This window comes from Miscanthus floridulus, chromosome 1 (genome assembly GCF_019320115.1).
Source record: "Miscanthus floridulus cultivar M001 chromosome 1, ASM1932011v1, whole genome shotgun sequence".
In the NCBI taxonomy this organism is placed as follows: domain Eukaryota; kingdom Viridiplantae; phylum Streptophyta; class Magnoliopsida; order Poales; family Poaceae; genus Miscanthus; species Miscanthus floridulus.
The window spans coordinates 17,048,560-17,070,621 of NC_089580.1; the positions used below are offsets into that span (position 1 = coordinate 17,048,560).

Below are 22,062 nucleotides of genomic sequence, written 5' to 3' on the forward strand. Positions count from 1 at the left end.
AATTTGCTAGCAGCTCTTGTATAAAAATGTCCACTATGTTAATGCTCCACCATATCATTAAATTGACGTCCGTCCGAACATCTAGATGCTAGCGGTACCGAAAACAATAACTCAGCTGGCTATATTTTAGTAAAAATAAATTTACGAATATGTGTTTGGCATGGTGTAGGGCTGGATATCGAGTCAGCTCAGCTCGTTATCAAGCAGCTTGGCTCGGCTTATTATACTAACGAGTTAGAAGCTCAGCTTGACTCAGCTCGCTTGACAGCTCGAGTTGGCTCGTGAGCTAACTTGAAATTTTTTTCTTCCTGTTGAGGTTATTCATATAGCAAAAGACAGAGACGAGTGCTGATTTGAGAAAAACAAAATAAATACGAAGACATATTTGATGCTAGTTTGGGAAAATCAAGAAAAAAAACAAAAGCTAATGCTTGTTGCTGCATTGGCTTGCAAGGGAGTAATCAAAGCTGTGATTGCAAGTTACTGTCATCTGATTTACCTTACTCATTTTGGCTCACGAGCGGCTAGTGAGCTAGATCACTAGTATGTTAATTAACTGAGCTAAAGTGCTGGCTCAACTTATTTAAAATTTCAAATAAGCCCAGCTCAAATCCAACTACTAACAAGCGAGTCGGGCGATCCAGCGAATTACGAGTTTTTCATCAGACCTAGCGTAGTGGTACGTATACATCTATACTGGTCCCAGTTGTTAGCCTGTTTAATCTTTCCTTTTTCGTAAATGCTCCATATAGGACTGGCTCAAAAAAAATGGTAAGAATTGATGGAAACGTAAGAGAGAAGAATGAAACGCTGACGGTCCTAGCTGTCCCATTCCCACCAAACCCGAGAAACTTGATCGGACCCCCGAGGCCCGAGTGTTGATTCCTGCATGCCGTCTTCCACTCCGGCCGACCCCGACGCCACCCTGTCTCCTCGGCTCCTCGCTCCAATCCAATGGCCTACGCCGCACGCCTCGTAGCCAAGATCCACCCCGCCACGACGCCGCGGGCCGAGCCGCGCCGCCTCTCCAGCCTCCGCGTAGGTAAGCGAGTTGGTGGTACGTTGCATTTATTGCTTTGTTGTTCCGCGCCGTCGGGTATCTTGATTGTGCTCCCTCGATCGGGACGAATCCGTGATCGATCTAGGAGAAACGAATAGCCTTCGTTGTGGGCGCCGGCCGCCGGCCGCCGGCGAAGTCCGAAGCTCCGTGTACAGTGTACTTACCTGCCCCCATCACTCCATCAGTGACCTCCTCGTTTCTTTCTTTTATATAATCTCGGCAATGGCAACTTGGGTCTTAGACTTTGGGAGTGCTGAAACGAGATTCTGCTTTTCCTGTTCTGTGAAACGAACTAAGGCTCTTGTTCGCTGATCAATTAATGGAGTGGTCAAAGAAATCTGTGTAAATTCTTTTAGCAAGCTGTGATAGCTTAGCATCGCTTGAAATTAGTATCCTACCGATTGCCATTGAGACAACAAGAAAAAAACAGAATTCACAGAATTACATTAATTTGTCCTGTTTGTTTAATTATAATAGATATTTTAACTGATCGTGCAGGAGCACTCAGTGGATCCACAACCGTTAAACAGCAAAAGTTTGTTGCTAAATCTGCTATCTCAGCAGTGGAAGGTGGTGATGCATTTGTTGGAGTAAAGCAAAATACTAGACCAATAATAGTCGTAGACAACTACGATAGCTTCACATATAATTTATGCCAGGTAAAAGCAGTACTGTTGCATTACTAATTAAGAAACTTTTCCATGCATTATGGTAACTTCAAAAGTAATTTAGATTGGTGATGTGATGGCATGATTAGTGTGAAGGAGCTTGAGTCTTTCCAGTTTCCACACTCTTTTCAATACATACTATCTTTGGATATCTAATTGGAAAAACTTTGACATTGCCCAGTTAAAGTCTCTGGTGAATGAACCTGCATAAGCAATCAAAACATAGTTATGACTTTTCTTAGAAACCTCAGGGATTAGGAACTAAGGACTAATAATGTAACTTCGAATACTATAAATATGTGGCTATAAGAGGACCAAAATGGATTCCCAATAGAAAATATGGACAAAAATACATTCTTGAAATAAAGAAAGAAAGAAAGAAAGAAAGAACTTCTCACAAATATAAACTCTCTTGTCGATTGTACTGATTACTGAAGTTTCCTAAAATTTGTCTATATGCAGTACATGGGCGAGGTTGGAGCTAATTTTGAGGTTTATCGCAATGATGAGATCACTGTGGAAGAAATTAAGAAGTAGGTAACTATTCTTTCCTGTATAAGGTTCCGCAAGTTTACATGATGAATTCTCTTGATAATATCACATGCAGTGTGTTGCTTGCTCTACAGGATCTCTCCTAGAGGAATACTTATTTCCCCAGGCCCTGGTCAGCATTTTTCTGTACTAATTCCATTCGTTAATACTAACATATGAGATGCTAATGAATGTACTCTTAAAATCTACTGTTTTATTTTTGGTATGCCTATAAATTATTTTGTTTTCTCTTTTTAACAAAATTGAAATGACAGGCACTCCTCAAGATTCTGGAATATCCTTGCAAACAGTTACAGAGCTTGGACCCTCTATACCATTGTTTGGGGTTTGCATGGGTTTACAATGCATTGGGGAGGCATTTGGAGATTTGTATGTGCACAAGTTCTTCACTTGAGGTGTATCTTTAGACTTCAAACCTGTCTTATTTTCCTGTTTCATGTTTGTAGGGAAGGTTGTCCGATCTCCTTATGGAGTTGTGCATGGAAAGGGCTCCTTTGTTCATTACGATGAGAAACTTGATGGAACTCTGCTTTCCGATCTTCCAAAGTAAGATCCCTTAAGCTTCCCATCCATCGGGTTTAATTGGCATACAACTTACCATATGTGGGACCTGATACTCAGTTATCTTCTTTCTTGTGTCTAGCCCTCCCATTTATTTCCCTAGAAAAGTTAAAAGTTAATACAATCTAGACCAGCTAACAATACTTGTTCAAAAGAAGACCAGATTACAATATAAAGTGACGATACATGATTTAGGAGCATAAAAGTGTTGTTTAGTGCAAATAAGGACTGTATTTTTTTAATTAAAAAATATACTTCACTATGGTACAATAAGCTTCGCAATCCAACAAAAAATATGTTGGCAATCTAGAGCTTGGGTTCACTAAATGAGAATGAAGTCTTCACCGAGAGTTGTGTTATTGGATGTGTCATCCTGAAGCTTCCTTTTTGTTGTCATGACAGAGGCAGACTTGCTTCTTATTGTTCCATTATTAGGTTTGCAAGAAAGGAAACATAGTTGAACCATCTTTGTTTGCTTAGTTAGCTTTTATTGATGTGCAACCTGAAGTTACAGATAGGTAAGGAAGGTAGCTTGTCTTGTTCTGTATTTGGAGAATCCATTTAGGTTACTGAAAATATAAAAACAACAACAACAACAACAACAATAACAAAGCCTCTCAAACAAGTCGGGGTAGGCTAGAGTTTAAACCCAGCAGAAACAATCAAGGTTTAGGCATGTGAATAACTGTCTTCCAAGCACTCCTATCTAAGGCTAAGTCTTTAGGTATATTCCATCCTTTCAAGTCTCCTTTTATTGCCTCTACCCAAGTCAACTTCGGTCTTCCTCTGTCCCTCTTCACGTTACTATCCTGGCTTAGGATTCCACTGCGCACCGGTGTCTCTGGAGGTCTCCGTTGGACATGTCCAAACATCTCAACCGGTGTTGGACAAGTTTTTCTTCAATTGGTACTACCCCTAATCTATCACGTATATCATCGTTCCGAACTCGATCCCTTCTTGTATTACTGTAAATCCAACGCAACATACGTATTTCCGCGACACTTATCTGTTGAACATGTCGTCTTTTCGTAAGCCAACATTCTGCATCATACAACATAGCAGGTCTAATCGTCATCCAATAAAACTTGTCTTTTAGCTTCTGTGGTACCCTTTTATCACATAGGACACCAGATGCTTGCCGTCATCCACCCTGCTTTGATTCTATGGCTAACATCTTCATCAATATCCCCGTCTCTCTATAGCATTAATCCTAAATATCGAAAGGTATCCTTCCTAGGCACTACTTGACCTTCCAAACTAATATCTTCCTCCTCCTGAATAGTAGTACTGAAGTCATATCTCATATACTCAGTTTTAGTTCTATTGAGTCTAAAACCTTTGGACTCCAAAGTCTCCCGCCATAACTACAGTTTTTGATTCACTCCTGTACAACTTTCATCAACTAGCACTACATCGTCCGCGAAAAGCATACACCAAGGGATGTCCCCTTGTGTGTCCCTTGTGACCTCGTCCATCACTAAGGCAAACAAATAAGGGCTCAAAGCTGTAACATTCTGGTGTTACGAGCTTGTTTAGTACCGCGATTTAGGCCTAAGAAAAATGTCTGAAAATGACTTTCTCAGATTTTTTATTTAAAACGTACTCGAGGCGATAAGCGAATCCCGTGTGACTTAGTTTTGTGGACTCAAATAAACATCCTAGTTAAATTACTCAGTGCGTAAAGATATTTAGAAATATCGAACTGACGAGAAAGAGAGCGCAACAACTTCTTTTATTTGTCCGGCGTACAGCGTACGTGTTGCCGGACAATTATTCACCGTCTCGTCTTCTGTCGTGGCGCGGCAGTGCAAAGTCTCCTCATACATCCGCATCCTTATTTCCTGGTCTTTGCTTTCGCTCCTCTCTCTGTCGTGCACCGTCGAGCAACCACTGCCTCCGTTGTTTCGTCGAATCATTACCTTGCCGTGCTGCCCCTGCTGCCTTGCCCTGTCCGCCCCTATCTCCGCTTGCTCTGTCGAGCTGAGCATCCGACAAGGGTGTGGTCGCGTGTAACGCATGCGCCCGCGTGGGTTTGTCTGTCCTAGCTGCGCTGGCTGTCTGCTCGTTGTGTCACCTCGCCTGCACGTGGTTCTGTCCCACGCCACATCTATGAAATCGATGATGAACCGCACGGCTCCTCGCTATCTCTCTCACGCGTCTGTTTTTCTTGGTCTCCGTCCGCTCTACTGCGCCGCTGGGCCTCGGTTGTCACCGCCCGCCGTTGTCTCTTCTTTCCCCGCTCTGGCCCAGCACCATGCCGCCTTTCGTCCGCAACGCTCCCGTTCGCCGGGCTCGCCTGCTGTTGATGCCCCGCGAAGCTCCGTCGGTCCGTGCGCCTCCCATCTACAGTGCCCCGCCGACGAGCGCGCGCCCCTTGGCCCCTCCCGCACTAGTCCCGCTGCTTCTCGGCACGACCGCACCATGGCCGCCACCACCATCTCCTCACGCGCCGCCGTGGCCTTGCACCGTACCGCAGCACCGGCGTCTCTCTCTCTCTCTCCCCTACTCCTTCGTTGCTCCTCCCGAGCTGCTGCTGACCGCGCACGCGCGCCCGCCGTCACGCCGAGCTCTGCGACCGCCTGCGCCTGTGGCCGTGATGGCGCAGCACCGCCGCCGCTCTCCTCCGTCTCACCAAGCCGCACGTGGCTCCGCCTCGCCTGCTCCATGGCACCGTCCCTCTCAGGCGTCTCCTCCGCCGTGTGCCGCTGCCGCGTGGCCGCCGTGCCGTGCTCCTCCACATCTGGGTCTCCATCGCCAACGCCTCGCCTCCCTCTGCTGGCCTCGGGCGAGTCTGCGCTCGTCGTCACTCGGTCGTCGCGTGTGCGCGCGGGTACCCTTCGGCCGCGCTGGACAGTAGTCCATGGCGCTGCCCCTCCCGAGTTCGACGCTGCACCCCACCACGCCACCTCAGAGCCAGCCGTACCACCGGGCCCGTGCTGCCCAGCCGGGTGCCACCGTGTTCAGCACCACCGCCGGTCGATTTCCTTCCCCTGCGCTGCTCTGTTTCTAGGAAGAGAAAGGACCCCGAAAGCAAATAGCAAGTCGTACTGTGTCCATTTTATGAAAACGTTAGACTCATAAATTTACAAATGAGGGCTTAGTTGATTTAGGGAAACTTCGAGGGCCTTTATGCAAGTTGCCACCGCACCGGTAGGCTCGTCTGCGCTGGGCCGGCCTGCCGTTGTCGCGTCGGCGTCGCGCGTGGGCCGTTGCTGGGCCGCTCGCGCCCCGCCGCGCAGCGGGCCAGCCTGTTGCCTATGCCTGGGCCGGTCGGGTGCCACTCCCGTGTTTGGGCCGGGTGTGCGCAGACTCATGGCTATGGGCTGCCCGCTGTCTACGCGCCCATGGGTCGTCCGCTGCCCGCACGCCGTTGGGCCGTGGTCGTGTCATCGGCCTTTTTTATTTCTAGAGAGATTTCTAATTTAGCTTATAAAGTAAACTTGTAAAATCAATATAAAATAGTATAGGGATCCAAAAAATAGTGAAATCAGTTTTGTTAATCTCCTAAAATCATGATCTATCTGTTAGTATATTTTGTTCACATAATTTGATAATATTTTTGGAAGCTATATAATTAATATAAGGTACTTAATATTATAAAAATATAAATTTGTCGGAATTATTGTAATAAATTGGTAATAGTGCTGAATCTACAGTAAGCTCCTAGCAATATTAGGTACTCACTGTAATTTTTGTAGCTCTAGAATAATTAGTTTGCTAAATAGATAATGATGTCCTATTTCGAATAAAGATTAAATCGATAGGATGAAATAAACAACTTGGATTTGTATAACTAAAATGATTGTTGGGAAATAATGCCTTATCCGACAACGTGTATATGTAGCCTAAGTACGGTCGTCGTTAGAACTAGCCCGTTAACTTGAGAGGCGTAAATCGCATTTTACGAGTCACGATTGCAGTCGATTAATTACGTTTTGCATTACTTCGCATTGCATATCATATAGGTACGATGATAGGTCAATGGATCAATTGAAGGATGATTAGGAATCCGAGGATGGTGTAATGGTATTCTCTCCAGGAGATGATGTAATGGGCTTTCTATTCAGATGATGGTGGATGATCTGAAGATGCAGATACTAACTTTTTAATATATCTTACCCAGACAAGCCCCGGTGCATCACTCCTACTTTTCTGCAGTTTAAATTATAATGGTGCATTAAGTTTTAAGGAGTTGAATGAAATCCACTTGCATATATATCTTTATTCTATGAGTCTTACTAGTATGACAGGATTGTGTAGAATGCTATGCTACAGGTCTCCGCTAGAAGTCGAGTGATGGCTGTCACTCGCGAGAGATAGGAAATATATTATTGGATTATTATCACTTAGAATATATAAATGGTGGAAAGAAAAATGGTGACCGGACAGGGATATGGTTTGGGTATTGGTGGGTGTAAGAGGTTGTGTCGTCGTGGACGCGGGGCATAGCTTGGTTACACTGCTTTTTCTGTCTATGTCGGTTAAGGACCGATCGTTGCATAAGCCATCGAGGCAAGTCACAGACTTATTATCCCGAGCACATACTTGGGTATGGGCGCTTGGAAGACTTGTTCTCTTGTCGTGGGTTCTGACTCTTTCCGGACCAACTGTCAGGGTTTTATTTTAGTGGAGAAGATCCTTGCACCACACTGAGTCTGGGACTCAGAGGCGAGGGCTTGGAGTCCCAGTTTGGATGGGGACCTAGGATCCCAGGACAGGAGGGTGACGGGTTGATCCTACTTGTGCCTTGGACACAAGCGGGGCGTATGTTTTCGGGGTACCCAGCTGGAGGCATTGATTCGCGAATCGCCGGGCGATCCTGTACGGCTTGTCTTATGACTAGCACCGTAGTAAGAACTGAAAGATGAAAGATGAAAAAAAAAGAAATCTGATTGCTTACCACCTGCTTGAAAAGTAGCACAGGTGCTTACATAGAATGGTTAGTTAATGAATCAATACGGCCATTAATAAAAATCGAATATAAGGACGCACGCTTAGTAATGCTTTCTGTAAATGCAATAAACCCACAAGCTAGATAGCTTTGCATATCCTTGGAGTCTTTTCTTTCCTCCTGTCGGATAAATCTTGCTGAGTATAATTGAGTACTCAGGGTTTTATTCCCCCTATTGCAGGTGACAGGTGGATGCTAGAGCTGACCCTTGTATGTGGATACCTCCTGGTGGGCTCAGCGAGGATTCCTTTACGCTGCGAACGTAGTTTTTATTTACAACTTTCACCAAATGCTTTTATAAATAAAAGTTTCATAATCTGTTGTCGTAGTTTATATATCAATACTTCATCTTGTCATGTTAGATATTTATTTCCGCTGTAATTCGGATCACTTGTTTATATTTCGTTGTTCAATTAAATTGTTTATAACTCTGATAATATGTTCATATTCCGCTATTATAAATGATAAATATTTTACTCTGATGTTAAATGCAAAGTGATGTAAGAAATGGTTAAGAATGATGTAAGCTTTATTCTCTCATTTGTGATCCTGATGGGAAAAATATGGATTTTCGGGTTCTCCCCTGGGGTGTGTCCGACGGGACCATGTAATTTGGTGGTCTCCTTCTAGTGCTTAGTGTCTAATGGAAGACGAGCACTTCTGGGAGGCATTAGATTAGGCGGTTCTGTCACAAAAGCTGACTCTTGATGTAGTCCTATCCTAATCGGGAAGTCATCCGTATCTCCATCACTTGTTCGAACTCTAGTCACAACATTGTTGTACATGTCCTTAATGAGCCCGACGTACTTCGTTGGGACTTTATGTTTGTCCAAAGCCTACCACATAACATTCCTTGGTATTTATCATAAGTCTTCTCCAAGTCAATAAAAACCATGTGTATGTCCTTCTTCTTCTTCCTATACCGCTCCATTACTGAAAATATAAAAAATATGAATAATATGTTTTCTCTTAACATAAACATTACAGGAGAGACGCTTTTACTAGCTCCTCTGAAATGGAGAGTTTTCTTGTTATAATTGCCATTATTTGATGCGACTGTCAAGGGTAGTTTTTGAATTTTGAATCTCAATATTTTAGCATCAGTTACATACAAAAATTGCAACAGGATGACAACATTTTCGACAAAGAGTTTTGGTCACCACATTCCATGTGAATGCATGCACAAACTCATACTGCTATTTAACCTGGGCTGAAGAATATCACTTCAGTTACAATAGGCTCATTTCGAGACACTACTTTCCCGTAGTAGGTATTTAGTGTTGAAAGTTCATTTTTATGCAAAATTCTGATAAAATCAAGAATGCGCCAACGTTCCCGGATAACAAACCTTTGCTTAGGAGATGCAAATACTAAATTTTTCCAGTTAAGGGCAAATGCAAGATCCAGAAAAAAAACTACATCCAGTGCCTTCAAAGAGGCAATGAAATTCTCTTCGCTCAAAAGGACAAGGAAAAAGAGGTCACTGAGCACTTCAGGCAACACCTCGGATCGGCTGTGAGCAGGCTGTCTGCCTTTTTTTTTTTGAAACAATGTGTTCAGGCTGTCTGCCTTCAACTGGACTTCTTTGGGCTACCAGCAGCATGATCTGTCGGCCCTTGAAGCCCCTACACAGGAAGAGATAAAAAATACCGTAGACTCGATGCCCGGAGACAAAGCCCCAGGGCCAGACGGATTCACAGGAGCTTTCTTCAAGAAGTGTTGGGATATCATTCGTTCTGATCTCACAAGTGCCTTAAATCAATTATACAACATGAACAGTCAGCACCTTGATCTACTTAACTTAGCCAACATTGTCCTCATCCCAAAAAAGCCAGACGCCACTAAAGTAAGTGACTACAGGCCCATCAGCTTGGTCCATAGCATCGCAAAGATTTTTTCCAAACTGCTTGCAAATAGATTGGCACCCTTCCTGGATGACCTCGTTTCCAACTGCCAAAGTGCATTTATCAAGCGAAGATGTATCCAGGACAATTTTCTCTACGTGCAAAACACGGTCAAGAGACTGCAAAAACTGAAAATTCCGGCGCTCTTCGTGAAACTGGACATCCAAAAGGCCTTCGACACTATCAATTGGAGCTACCTTCTTGAGGTCCTCCGTGCATTGGGTTTTGGGCAACGATGGAGGGAGTGGATTTCCATGCTCTTCGGCACGGCCTCCTCGAGAGCCATGGTAAATGGTCAGCTCGGGGATAGTTTCAGCCACAAGCGAGGGGTGCGACATCTCACCCATGCTTTTCATTTTAGCCATCGACCCCCTACAGCCTATACTAGGCTTCTGCTAATGGAGTCCTCACGCCCCTGCCACTGGCATAGATGAAACTTAGGACTTCACTCTATGCAGATGATGTAGCAATCTTCATTGCAAATGGATAACCATTTGTTACGAATGGGGGAATTGCTTCTTCCAATCTAGATGATTGGATTTGCACCAAAGGAAACCATACCGAACCGGGAGGACTTGCTGGCAGTAAAAAGAATCCTGGAAACCTTTGGTCAGGCTACAGGTCTAGTTACCAATTTCGACAAGAGCTCCATCCACCCTATCCGATGTGATGGTTTAGATCTTCAAAATATCCTTGAACCTTTCCTAGGCGCCTGCAAAGACTTCCCTTGTCGCTACCTTGGGCTACAGCTCCACACACGAGCACTACAAAAGGTACATGTCCAACCACTCATTGAGAAAATTGGGCAACGCCTACAAGGATGGAAAGGGCGACTTCTAAACCGCGCAGGAAGGCTCACCTTAGTCACCTCGGTGTTATCTTCCATCCTGACTTATCATCTGACCATCTTCCCCATTGCAGCCTAGGCAAGAAAACAAATAGATAAGATTCGGCGATCCTTCCTCTGGAAAGGGGACGACAAGGCAAATGGTGGACACTGCTTAGTCAACTGGCCGACTCTCACTCAGCCCAAAGACCTTGGGGGACTCGGGGTGATTGATCTTGTCAAGTTCAGTAGAGCACTCCAGCTGCGGTGGCTTTGGCAGGAGTGGGCGACACCCGACAAACCTTGGATGGGCACTGATGTCCCATGTAACGATATGGACCGCCTACTCTTCAACGCCTCAACTACCATTTCCATCGGCAATGGCAAGAAGACCAAATTTTGGCACCATAGTTGGTTGGATGGTGAGGCACCCAGAAACCTAGCCCCCCACCTCTTCGAGTTGGTAAGAATGAAAAACAAAACGGTGTACCAAGAACTAAGCCGCGACGCTTGGATACAAACTTTGGAGAGGAAAATCACTACATCATCTCAATTGGAGGAGTTCGTCTCACTCTGGGTACGCATTCAGCATGTTACCCTGGAAATTGTTGCATGGACAGATGATGGGTTGATCATGGCTGCTCGCCACAGGATATACAAACATATTCAGGTTTGCTCACATGTCTTTTTTATTTATAACAACATAATGAAACTGCTGAGAATCCCAATGGTAGCCGAACCTACCCCCGCGTCACTCCCACGTGAGTGGCTCGGGTGGCTCCTCCCCCCAATCCCTAGCAGACCCTCCCCTCCCCTCCCCTCCCCGACGCGCTGTCGTGGAGCTGTCCGCCGGCATGGCCGCCCGACCGATAGGGCTGGCGGCGGCGGGGCCTTTCTCCTGCTCTTGGCGGCGCGTGCGGCAGCAGGCCGATGGCCCCTCCCCTCGCGTGAGCTGCGTGGAGCTCAGCGAGGAGGGCCGTCGTGGCTATGGCGGCACCGGCTGGTGCCCGAGCTGGCGCAGGGGATGGCGGCGGGCTCTCCTTCTCCTCCGCGTGTCCCCCTCCTCCTCTCTTGACGGCGACGGCGGTGACAGCTGGGGCCACCGGTCCGGGCCACGTGAGGTCAGATCCGGTGCTCGGGAGGCTGGATCTGGACTCCAGGTGGCCAGTTCGGCTTCGGGGCCGGCGGCGGGTGAAGTGGTGGCCTGTGGCGGTTGCGGCGGCGGTCGGGGCTTGTGATGGCGCTAGGGGCAGCGCTCCCTCTGCCTGCCTCTCCCCTCACGGCCCTAGCTGTTGCGGTGACGGCCAAGCCTCTTTAGGGACTGGCTATGGCCAGGGTGGCAACCTGCTGGCTAGCCTGCTCGTGGTGGCCGGTTTGCCGGCCTCGGCGGCGGGCAGGGCGACGGGCCAGCACATGGCGGTGCCTGCGGTTGTGGTCAAGACGGAGGCGGCGGCGGCATGGGGCGCCGGGTTCAGGGCCTTGTAACACCCCAGGTGTTTGTCACCAGTTAAGCAATGGGTTTGAGCTCAAACATGACATGTCGAGTGGTAATGAAGGTGTCAAGATCAAATCTACATGATGGAGCTCCAACTTAAACTTGGGCCACGCACATTTGCTTACATATGGACCCTTGTTAAGATTATGCAAGAGTAATGTTAAACATGCTTATTCCATGTACATTACATCCACATGCATCCATCTAGACCTGTGGAAAAGTTTCATGAAGTTCGGAATCAAGAAGTTCCATGAAATGATAAGTCATATCTTTGCATGAATTGCTTTATCAAGTGGATGGAAACCTATGAAGTCAACCAAACCTTGGTACCTTGCTCAAACAACTCTACTTGCACTCATGAACAAAAGTTATGAAGGGTTCATGTTGAGCAGGTGGCCAGAAAATGCTCCAATAGATCAAAAAGGGTGATTTAAGCTTTATAGTGATGCTACTTTGACCTATGTTGATCAACCACTTACAGTGCTTCCATGGAGTTGCACCTTTAATAAAAGTTGTAGCTCAGTTTGAGTAGAACAAACTTTGTTTAAAGGTCAAGACCTAGCTCAGTCTCTAACTTAGTCCAACCGAGCCCTCAAATTGGAATCCATTACTACTTTGGAGCTCGAAAAATTTGCTAAGTCCTCAATGGACTGAATGATTGTTTTCAGGTTTCATGTCTCTACATTGAGGAACTAATATCTTGCAAACCGATCCGATCCAGACCATGATCCTTTAAGAAAATTTGTAGTACTCATTTAGCTATAACACATGGTGCAATCAGTTGAACGAATAACGAATCGGTTTAGGAGATATAGGATGGGAAAGATGACATTTCAGTCGAATGTTTGAGGTGGTATTAGAAATTTGAATCCACAGTAGCAGCAGGAATGGCCGACCGTGTACTGGCGCTCAATGCCCCGTGGCCTCTCATGCTCGCCTGCATGCGTGCCGCGTCGCCCAGCTTGTCGATTTGGAGACCCGAGCACTCGCCCCTCTCCCATTCTTCCTCTCGCTCTCTGTCTCCTCTCCCATTCTCTGCCGGCGCCTGAGCGCGTCCGCCATGGACGCCAGCCAAGCCGAAGCTCGGGCCGCCGCCGCACGAGCACGCGGCCTGGCCGCTGCGCCCTGCCATGGCGTGAGCGGAGCCCAGCCGCGGGCGCGCTGTGGCCACCCGGTTTCGCACGGCTCGTCCTCGCCACCCATCGCGCCCCACAGCGTCGCCGCCGTAAGTCTACGCGTAGCCGAGCCGCATGCACACATGGCCAGCCCTCCACACTCCTCCTCGGGCCGAGCCGAGGGCACCATCGGGTGCGCACGGGACCGTACTTGCTCCCCGCCACTCGTCGCCATCGACTGCCGCCTCTCCAGCCGGATTCGGCGAAGTCCAATGCCTCCTCTGCTCCCAGACCCCGTCAAGGATCTCGCGCAGCAATTCGACAAAAGGAGAGGGCCTTTCTGCAGAACCTGTGACTCATGTGAATAGTGCCGTAAGGACTGGTTTGTAATTATTTTGTAGGAACTTTGAAAATTCGTAGTAATTTGTAGAAAACTCGTAAAATAGTAAATGAGGACTTTTTGGAATCCTTATGAAATTCTCTGTGCATTAGATCTATAATATTACATGTTTTAGTTTAAAGGTTTAGCTGTAAAAATAGATTTAGGCAGTTAGGTTCTTAATGCTAGTCATGTCTTGTCTTTTTGATAACTGCATTTATTTTACTCAAATAAATGTGAAATTTTTATGGAGTGTTACTGATGTGATTAGTGATGTCTGGTAAAAATTTCAGTATTTTAGGCTTGATAGTTTCAGATCTATAAAAATAACAAATTATCTGTATTGCCTTACCCCTATTCTGAATAGGTCTGCAAGATTAAATTAATTGGCTTAGTTAAGTTATGAATCATGACTTTATGATAATACATGAGTTGTAGTACTTTTATTAAGCTTTTCAAAAAGCTAAATATCATAATTTTTGATTAAGTAGATCTTGAGTTATACTTGCTTAAATATCAGTGGCTGTTTCTGCCCAAACTCTGACAGGGTTACCTTGTTGGTATTGTGGGGCCTTCTTAATAGTAGAATTAGCTTTAGGTGTTTACAACAAAGTTGTTTATAATTTGATAAGCTTTCTAAAAAGTCTATAACCACATTTATTGGACATGTATAACTCCAGTTATAGCTGCTTAAAGTGGCATGTCAGTTTCTGTCTATGTTTTGGACAGAGATGCAATTATTGAATTAATTGACCCTTCTAACTATAGAATCATCTTAATATGAGAATACGAAAGTTGTAGGTAACTTCCTAAACTTTTCAAAAAGTTATGGTTCATGTTTGTTGGAGGTCTAGAACTCCAGTTATGCTTCTCTGAAGTTCCTATCAGTTTTCTGTACCACTGCTGTTGGGTTGCATTTGTAGTTTTGCTTGTGCAGTTATTTTCATGGTGTAAATGATGTTTGCTATGGTTGTAGTGAATACAAAAGTTGTAGCAAATTCCATAGTCTTGCTTTTGTTCAAATTGTAAGGCCATAGGCCTGATAGTGTAGGAGTTACATGACTTTTAAGTCTCCTATCAGGTTTTGATTGTATTATGAGTAGATCTGAAAGATGCTAGTGTTTGATCCAGTTAGGATTTGAATGAGCTTTTGGTGATAATAACAAAGTTGTAGATAATTTCATAAGACTTCCAGAATGTCTTCTTGTAAGTCATTTGGACTTGTGTAACTCCAGTTATAGCTAAATCTTGTAGCTGCTGTTTGCATGTCCAAAAATTGACAGATTTCAATTATAGTTGTTTGCTTGTATATTGCTAAGTGTGGCTCATACCTTTGATGATGGTTGAGTTAGAGTACCTGAGATCTTGGGAAACTTGTGTCATGCTTGGTGTGTCGTCTTCTTTGCTATCGTGGGATGATAAATTGTGCGATATTTAAAGTAGGCAATGCGAAGTGCTTGTGCATGTTAATGTAATCTTGTGCTTGTCTTACTTACTGCATGCGATGCATTGTCTATTGCACTTCCATGTATTCATACACTTGCATATTGCATCTTATCTAGGTACGCTAGATGCACCACGTGAAGGATGTGATGTTGGAGCCAAACCCGAAGACAGCGTTTGATGGATCTATCCCGAAGCTGGAAGGACTAAGCGAGTGCTAGGACTTGAGATGTCACCAGGACGGTGCAAGCTAACGGAACTGACTTGTGTCGGATCCCAGGCAAGCCCCGGAGCATTTTAAGCCTCCTAATTTCCGAAATGCAGTTAAAGTATTATTGTTACATATATATATTGTTGCATTAAGTTTAGGTGTTGGATGCAAACACTTGCTGCATTGGTTATCCGATCCTTGTCTAGATATTGATACCCTAAATCCTATATAGCTCAGGCTCGTGTAGTGCTTAGCCCTGCTTAAACGCGGTAGAAGTCAGGTGATTTCCTGTCACCTGCGAGATATAGGGATATACATATGGCATGGTTGGCTATATTTGCTATCGTGGAAAAGAACCTGTCTTAATTTGAAATGAAGACCGGGCGGAGGCTTGCCGGTTGGTAGTGACTCCGTCTGTGTCGCTTAAGGACTAAATCTTGGAGCCTTTCCTGTTCATGTTGAACGCATGCCTCTCTCTTAGTTGGCCGGGTCTGGAGACCGACCACGAAGCCGAGTAGCTCACCTCAGGCTAGGAGTCGATAAGTATAAAGTGCGCCTCGGAAGAGAGCCGTAGGCGTGAGTCCAAGGGCAGGTGATTTAAAAGTCCTGATCGTCCTGGCAGAAGGGTAATCCCTGAGAGTGCTGGTGCTGATCGAACCCGCGAATTTGGTTCCTGAGTTGTCCCAAAGGTGACCCACGGCTACCCTTGCAAAGTATGTCAGGGTGAGAGTTAGGAATACCCCCTCAGCTGAGTTATAATTCGATTCGAGTCGCTGTCTCTCCCGGTTAGTGAGAACTTGACGGGCTTATCTCCAAAGTAGATACACTAAATAACATAATGGTTCAGAAATGATGATATGATGATGACAACCTAATTATACCTGCTATGGTTAATATTGTTTGCTCCTAATAAGTGAGTGCTATAGTATAGGTGCTAATCTAGTGGACAGGTAAATGATGATAAACTTGATGCTAAGTTTAAATTGGTCACTATATTCATAAGCTCTTTTGTGCAACTGTGTCAAGCTAGCCCACCTTATAAGCCTTGCATGACCCTTGGTGTCTTTTATTTCTGGTTTTGACGGGTAAGTCTAGCTGAGTACCTTCTCGTACTCAGGGTTTATCCCACCATGTTGCAGGTGAAGTGCTCGGCCTGTGAAGATGGTGGCTAACCGCCGGTGGCTCGGTGATTCTATAGTTACTTCTCATCTATATGCTTTTGTCGGATGATGTCACTTATGCTAGCAATGTATTTGGAACATATATTAATGTAATCTTTTGAAAGCTATGTTGTTTTCACTAATCGATTTTGAAACCCAAACTGGTACTTTTAATTGTGAACCCAGTTGTAATATTATTTCCGCTGCAACCCTGTGTATGTGATGTGTATTTGCTTAATCACGCGATCTTGGTTATGATGTTGATTTACCGAGGTCTTTCGGGACACTCGACGGACTACCGGGTTTATATGAGTGAAAGTATGCGCGTGTCAACGTGTTAGCGGGGACAGCCATACTTGATCTTGTATAAATTGGGCAGGGGGCGGCGCCCGAGATGGTGGGGCACACGCCCTGTAGCGGCTGGCGGCGAGGTCGGCTGCGACATCGGCGGGTGCCGGGGCCGACGAAGATGGTCAATGGCGGCCTTGTCGTGTGGCACTGGGACACGAGCGGCGGAGTCAGGTCCGGCTATGCGTGGCCCGGACGGAGGGGGTGACGGCCGACGCAGCTGTGCGGCTGTTGCGTGCAGCCGGCGCGTCGATGCCCCTCTGAAGGGGCTTCCGTGGGGCGGCGGGACAGCGATGATGGCGGTGAAGGCTGGCAGGGGCACCGCTTCCCTGTTGGGGGCGTCGTGTTTTCCCCTCTAGTATGTCATCCAAGGGTGAAAACACGGTCCACTTTAGACGTGCGACGGTGGCGCCATCGGCGTCGCTCCCTTCCTGAAGGCGTCGCGTCTGGATTATCGCCGTGGCCTCGATGCGAGGCATGAGTTTGCGACCGGAAGTCGGAGCTGCTCTTCAATGGTTGAGCTTGGCAACGATGACCAGTGACGGTCGTTCCTTTGGACCAGTCGGGAGGTGACCAGTGGGTGGCCTGCCATGGGAAGTCCAAGCTACTTGCAGCTTTGCTTCCATGCCCGGCAACGATGATCCATGGCAGTGTGTCGTGTTTGTGCTCAATCGCGTCGCGTGGGGTGGTTAGCCCCTCAGGTGCCATTTTGGCTACTCGGTTGGCTAACCTTCTTGTACATTATTACATTCTTTCGTCTTAATTGAGCGGCAGAGCTCCTGCCTTTTGTTTCAAAAAAACATCATTTCAAATCAGATCATGTAATCTGGAAATTTGCTACTGTGTTTATAAGTTGCTTGCCTTCTAAAAATAAAATGCCTTTTCTGTTGCCTTGTGATTTTTTTTTTTTTACTTTCACAGAAAGACTAAAAATGGTGCATACTGGAAGTTCATAACCCTTTTGAAGCATGTCATCATACTGCTTTGCGATTTTTAACTTTAACCCATGATGGCATTTACCTGTTCATCAACGCAAGTAGTGTTCTTCCAAGCTCACCTCTGGATCATTCACCAGCACAATACATAACTAAATAACCTAGGGAAGCAGATTAGATTTTGATTGAATTCTGACTTGTATACTAGGGTAAGGTTTGCATAGGCTGCTTGAATTTGTCTGTTGACTTGTACATGCGTAGGTTTGCATAGGCTGCTTGAATTTGCCTATCTGGCAACCAGGGCAAAACTAGTAGACTTTCTGTTCGTGCTTTCACTAGTGCCTCCATCTATCAGCATTCTGCCGGTGTATTTGGTTACACCATCGCTGCTGTGTACTGTGGTAAGCTGAAGGCTTTTTCCAAATCAAATCGAACTGTTTCTTTCTTTTCTACCTTAATTAGAAAACAAAAACAATCAATCTTTTATTAAGTGTTACTGTTGTCCATTTTGAATCTACATCCGTGAACGTTCTTATTATGTAGGGCGTGCAGTTCCATCCGGAGAGCATCATAACTACTGAAGGGGTCAAGAATTTTATCAAGAAGATAGGATTTGGTAAATTTGCTCTCCATGATTTATCTCGTTGGAAGCAGCAGCAGCAGCAGCTGGTCAGCAGCCATGCGTGGTGACAACAATAAGATGCTGTAACTGCATATTTTTGTCTCTCACCTCACGTATTCCTCTTGCTGCTCCTCGAACATGTAAAGTCAGTTGTACATGCTCAGATGTCACAACACTCTTAAGTCCAATTACTGTACAGTACATGTTTGCTTGTGGGCTTGTGGCATGTCAGAGTCAAATTAGAATCATTCAACGTTTAGCTCGGTTACCACCAACTTGTTCATTATGTCTCCAAATAAATGTATGATGAAAATATATTCTATAACTAATCCAATGATAATTATTTTGTATCATGAATGCTAGTATTTTTTTATTTTATATAAATTTAGTCAAAGTTTAAATTGTTTGATTTCTCGAAAAACGAAAATTACATTCTTGTGCACGGAGGGAGTAATTCCTGGCAAACAAAATGAACTAGTAATTCGGTGCAGTAGTTCAAAGCAGTGAGTTTTGGATCAACACACACAAAAAAAAGGATAATAATAAATACATTTTTTTTAAAAAAAACGAAACTTCATCCCTATTCACGTATCAAATACATACAAGAATTCTGTAGTACAAAATGGACGTGCTCCCAAAAAGACGAAAGAACTCAAATCATCATAACGGCAATCTGCAATGAGAATAATAGCTTCGCTAAAGAATTGGCTAGGAGCCTAGAATTGCTCTTACAATTTACAGAGGGGATAATCGTAAAATACAACGCTACGCACCCCCGGGCAGCACAGATGTCACTAGAACCTAACGGCCAAATATCAGGCTAATGACGTTTGGTCTTTACAATACTGTGATGCCATAAAAGTGGGCAAATCATTGGTACCATCGTATACAGTAAGGGGTGTGGTAACACAGTCTAACATCATTGTACAACAGTCTTTCCGAAGCCCATAGACATTCAGTTTCAGACCAGATCCGTAAACCATGAATCGTTCTTCACTTAGGATGACCATCTTAGTTGGTCACGAAATGGTACCTGGAATCCACAAAGCTCTCAACGTCCCAGAGGAACGATCCGAAAGTAACAGCCTCCAGGATCAGCCTTCTCAGCCCGGCAAAGCTTATTCTAATATGCTCATCCTTGGAAGAATCAACTGTGCCTTCAGGTGTGATTACAATCTCTGGTTTCCCAAATAGCGCTTCTGTGTGCTTCTCAATGATACCAAAGGCCTCCTTTGACCTGACTGTTGCATACCTCTGAAGTGTATCTGAATCAAATGACATGACATACGACCTAAGGCGGGAAGGCTTGATAGATTGACTAGGCCCTCCTGCATTGAAGTCAGGAGCAGTCCACGAGCCCATCTCTGGATGAGGGCTAGAAGCCTGAGCTGAAGGCATTGAGTCGGTCGTCATAACTTGATTCAAAGCATTATCTTCCTCTTCCGATCCCCAAGGGAGGCTCTTCATTGTTTTCTCGAGCTGAAACCTCTGATCAACTCTCTTCAGGAAATAACCATACATCACAGATGCAGCATAGACCTGGCCAACTCGGAGCTTACTTATGGCTGCAATAGTGGCATCACCTTGACGCTGCCCCAGAATGAGAGCGAGATGATTCTCGATCATTTCATAGGCCTCGGACGAGTGTAAACGTTGAAGCTTCTCTTCCACAGTTCCTGTCCACTGATCAACTTTTCCAGAAGAATCGATGGAGTGAGAGAGTGCTGGAACCAAAGAAACACCAGCTTCAACAAACTTCTGAACAACCAGAGCGTAGAGTATCTCCTCCAAAGTCCTTCTCCGTTCCTTCTCCTTTACCTCAGCAATACGCCTATTTCCAGAAAACAAGGGAAATTAGCCAACATTTCTCCAATACTCCAAGTCACAGGAAACAATTAGTTCATTGTTAGAAGTAATAAACAAGACTGAACTTTCACATGAACTTTGAATATTCCCATTTCATAGGAAGCTACAGTATGGACCACCAAACAATTCTAACAACTAGCAATTGCTCATATGTGAACTACAGTCACTCCATCTCAATCAAAAAGGCTAGAATAGTTTGTCCTTTTCCTCTCTTGGCATCGCACAATTGACAGAGTTCCTATATGATATGGCCATCTCTCTAGATTTATTCTAATCCCACATAATATTTAAGGATGTAAACAGCCATCCATAAAATACACCGAGTTAATCTGAGCTGGATGCAGCATGTACATTTCAGCTGACTAGACAGTTATACAATTCCTACGTGACAGTCTGTTATACTCCGGATCCACAATTGGATAACTCAGAACAAGCATCTTTACCAAATCCTATCTTCTTATAGCAAGATGCACCCGTAAGTAACAAAGGCAACGAACTCACTGACTAAAAACCACAATTACCTGTACAGCACGAGGTCGCCACCTGTCGGAGCCAGCTTGTCGCCAGCCTCGCTCTCCTTATCCTTCTCCTTCTCGGCCTCGCGGTCGGTCTGGAGCTGCTCGAGCTGCTGCTCGGCGGCGGCAGACAGTAGGTGCGGGTGCGTGTGCAGGATTTGCGAGAGTAGCTGCCCCGCCGGCGATTCCATCCTGAGCGGCGCGATCGATGAGGACGGTGGCAGAGACTCCGAGGGGGACCAGGAGGCCCTGACCACACTGCTTCGCCTCCTAGTCCTAGAGGTGAGCTGCTGCCGCCCGAGACCCTGCGCATAGCATCCAGCAGCGTCAGGCAACCACTCCATTTCCATGCTCAGACGAATTATACTGAGAAACCGAATCTTATGAAAACACAAGATGAACAAATTGCAGCATAATCACGCCAAACCATTCCTCCACAAGCAAGGACACAAAAAATAGAAAATAGATAAGCATGCCGCAAAAAAACTGAAGATGATAAGATCCAAACTGCTCTTTCTCCTTTCCCCGTCTAAAAGAACAAACACCCGTCTAAGCTTCAGCCGTAAGAGAGAACCGGAAGCTCCTCCTACCTTGATGGAGCCAAAGGCGAAGCTGCGCCTCCGGTCCAAGGGCAGCGAACTGGCGCCCGGGGCCGCGGACCGCCGCGAGGGGCCGGCGGCGGTGGGCGACCTGAGCGCCGCGGCTACTGCTGCCTCCATGCGCCGATTCGAAGCTTAGACCGCACGAATCTAGCCGGGAGCCCGTGCGAACTCGAAAGGGGTTCGGGGACACGGAATTGGGGATCTTTTGTCTGCGGTGGTTGGTTGGAGACTGGAGTTCGTTGCTGATGAGAGGAGAGGTTTTGAGGCCCCAATTATATAGGGCGACGCCGTGGGCTCGCTGCGGGTCAGAGCACGCGGACGGAAACGAAACAGAAACAGCGGCCGCCGTGTTCTTTCTCCTCGCGTGTTAGAACAGGTGGCGAGTTGATTTTCTTTTCTTTTTCCGGGTCCAATTTTTTTTTATTATGTGTGAATGAAAGAGATACTGTAAATGAGCAGGAAGCGTACACGCAGGCTGGAAAGTTACAGGCGACGGCGCAAGTGTCACGATACGCGCCTATGGTTCTCATGCACTGCAGTAAAATAAAAGGCTGTATATATCTAAAAAATAAAACGATTATTTTTTAAAAGAAAAGATTTGACGACCTTTATTTCTCGAGAGTAGTATTTCTTTAGAAACATAAACAGGGCACGCATTCACCTTAACACCACCTTGCCACTATGAGCACAAAATGCACTTGAACTCATAAGAAATTCAACCAAGTTATGCTTACCTCACTACTGAACCATATATGAGTAAAGATACAAGCGTTCCCTCCATGTCCCTAAAAAAAAAGTCGTTTTGAACATGAACACGGTCTAAAAAAACAACTTTGACCGATACTTTTA

At 45.6% G+C, this 22,062-nt stretch overlaps 2 protein-coding genes across 2 annotated transcripts; one reads left to right on the forward strand and one right to left on the reverse strand.

The window, feature by feature from the left end:
- Positions 1-880: 880 nt before the first annotated feature.
- On the forward strand, positions 881-18,298 carry LOC136452687 (anthranilate synthase beta subunit 2, chloroplastic-like). The gene is made up of 10 exons (XM_066453276.1): positions 881-1,042; positions 1,559-1,719; positions 2,191-2,261; positions 2,355-2,392; positions 2,535-2,643; positions 2,725-2,826; positions 8,506-8,523; positions 9,022-9,055; positions 11,112-11,192; positions 18,152-18,298. Exons 1-10 carry the CDS (start codon positions 955-957, stop codon positions 18,296-18,298), a joined length of 849 nt encoding a protein of 282 aa, XP_066309373.1. The 5' UTR covers positions 881-954.
- Positions 18,299-18,871: 573 nt separating this feature from the next.
- On the reverse strand, positions 18,872-21,466 carry LOC136474447 (UV-B-induced protein At3g17800, chloroplastic-like). The gene is made up of 3 exons (XM_066472023.1): positions 21,202-21,466; positions 20,618-20,916; positions 18,872-20,061 (listed from the first exon to the last, which is right to left on the reverse strand). Exons 1-3 carry the CDS (start codon positions 21,328-21,330, stop codon positions 19,242-19,244), a joined length of 1,248 nt encoding a protein of 415 aa, XP_066328120.1. The 5' UTR covers positions 21,331-21,466; the 3' UTR covers positions 18,872-19,241.
- Between the last annotated feature and the right edge of the window lie 596 nt (positions 21,467-22,062).

Bases quoted from the DNA above. Each gene is read 5' to 3' on its own strand.
- LOC136452687 (XM_066453276.1), top strand. From the start codon at position 955: ATGGCCTACGCCGCACGCCTCGTAGCCAAGATCCACCCCGCCACGACG. The intron at 2,393-2,534 runs GTCAGCATTTTT...TTGAAATGACAG, and splicing joins ACTTATTTCCCCAGGCCCTG to GCACTCCTCAAGATTCTGGA. The intron at 2,644-2,724 runs AGATTTGTATGT...TTTCATGTTTGT, and splicing joins TGCATTGGGGAGGCATTTGG to AGGGAAGGTTGTCCGATCTC.
- LOC136474447 (XM_066472023.1), bottom strand. From the start codon at position 21,330: ATGGAGGCAGCAGTAGCCGCGGCGCTCAGGTCGCCCACCGCCGCCGGC. The intron at 20,917-21,201 runs GTAGGAGGAGCT...TGCTATGCGCAG, and splicing joins TCGCCTTTGGCTCCATCAAG to GGTCTCGGGCGGCAGCAGCT. The intron at 20,062-20,617 runs GTAATTGTGGTT...TTCTGGAAATAG, and splicing joins GGCGACCTCGTGCTGTACAG to GCGTATTGCTGAGGTAAAGG.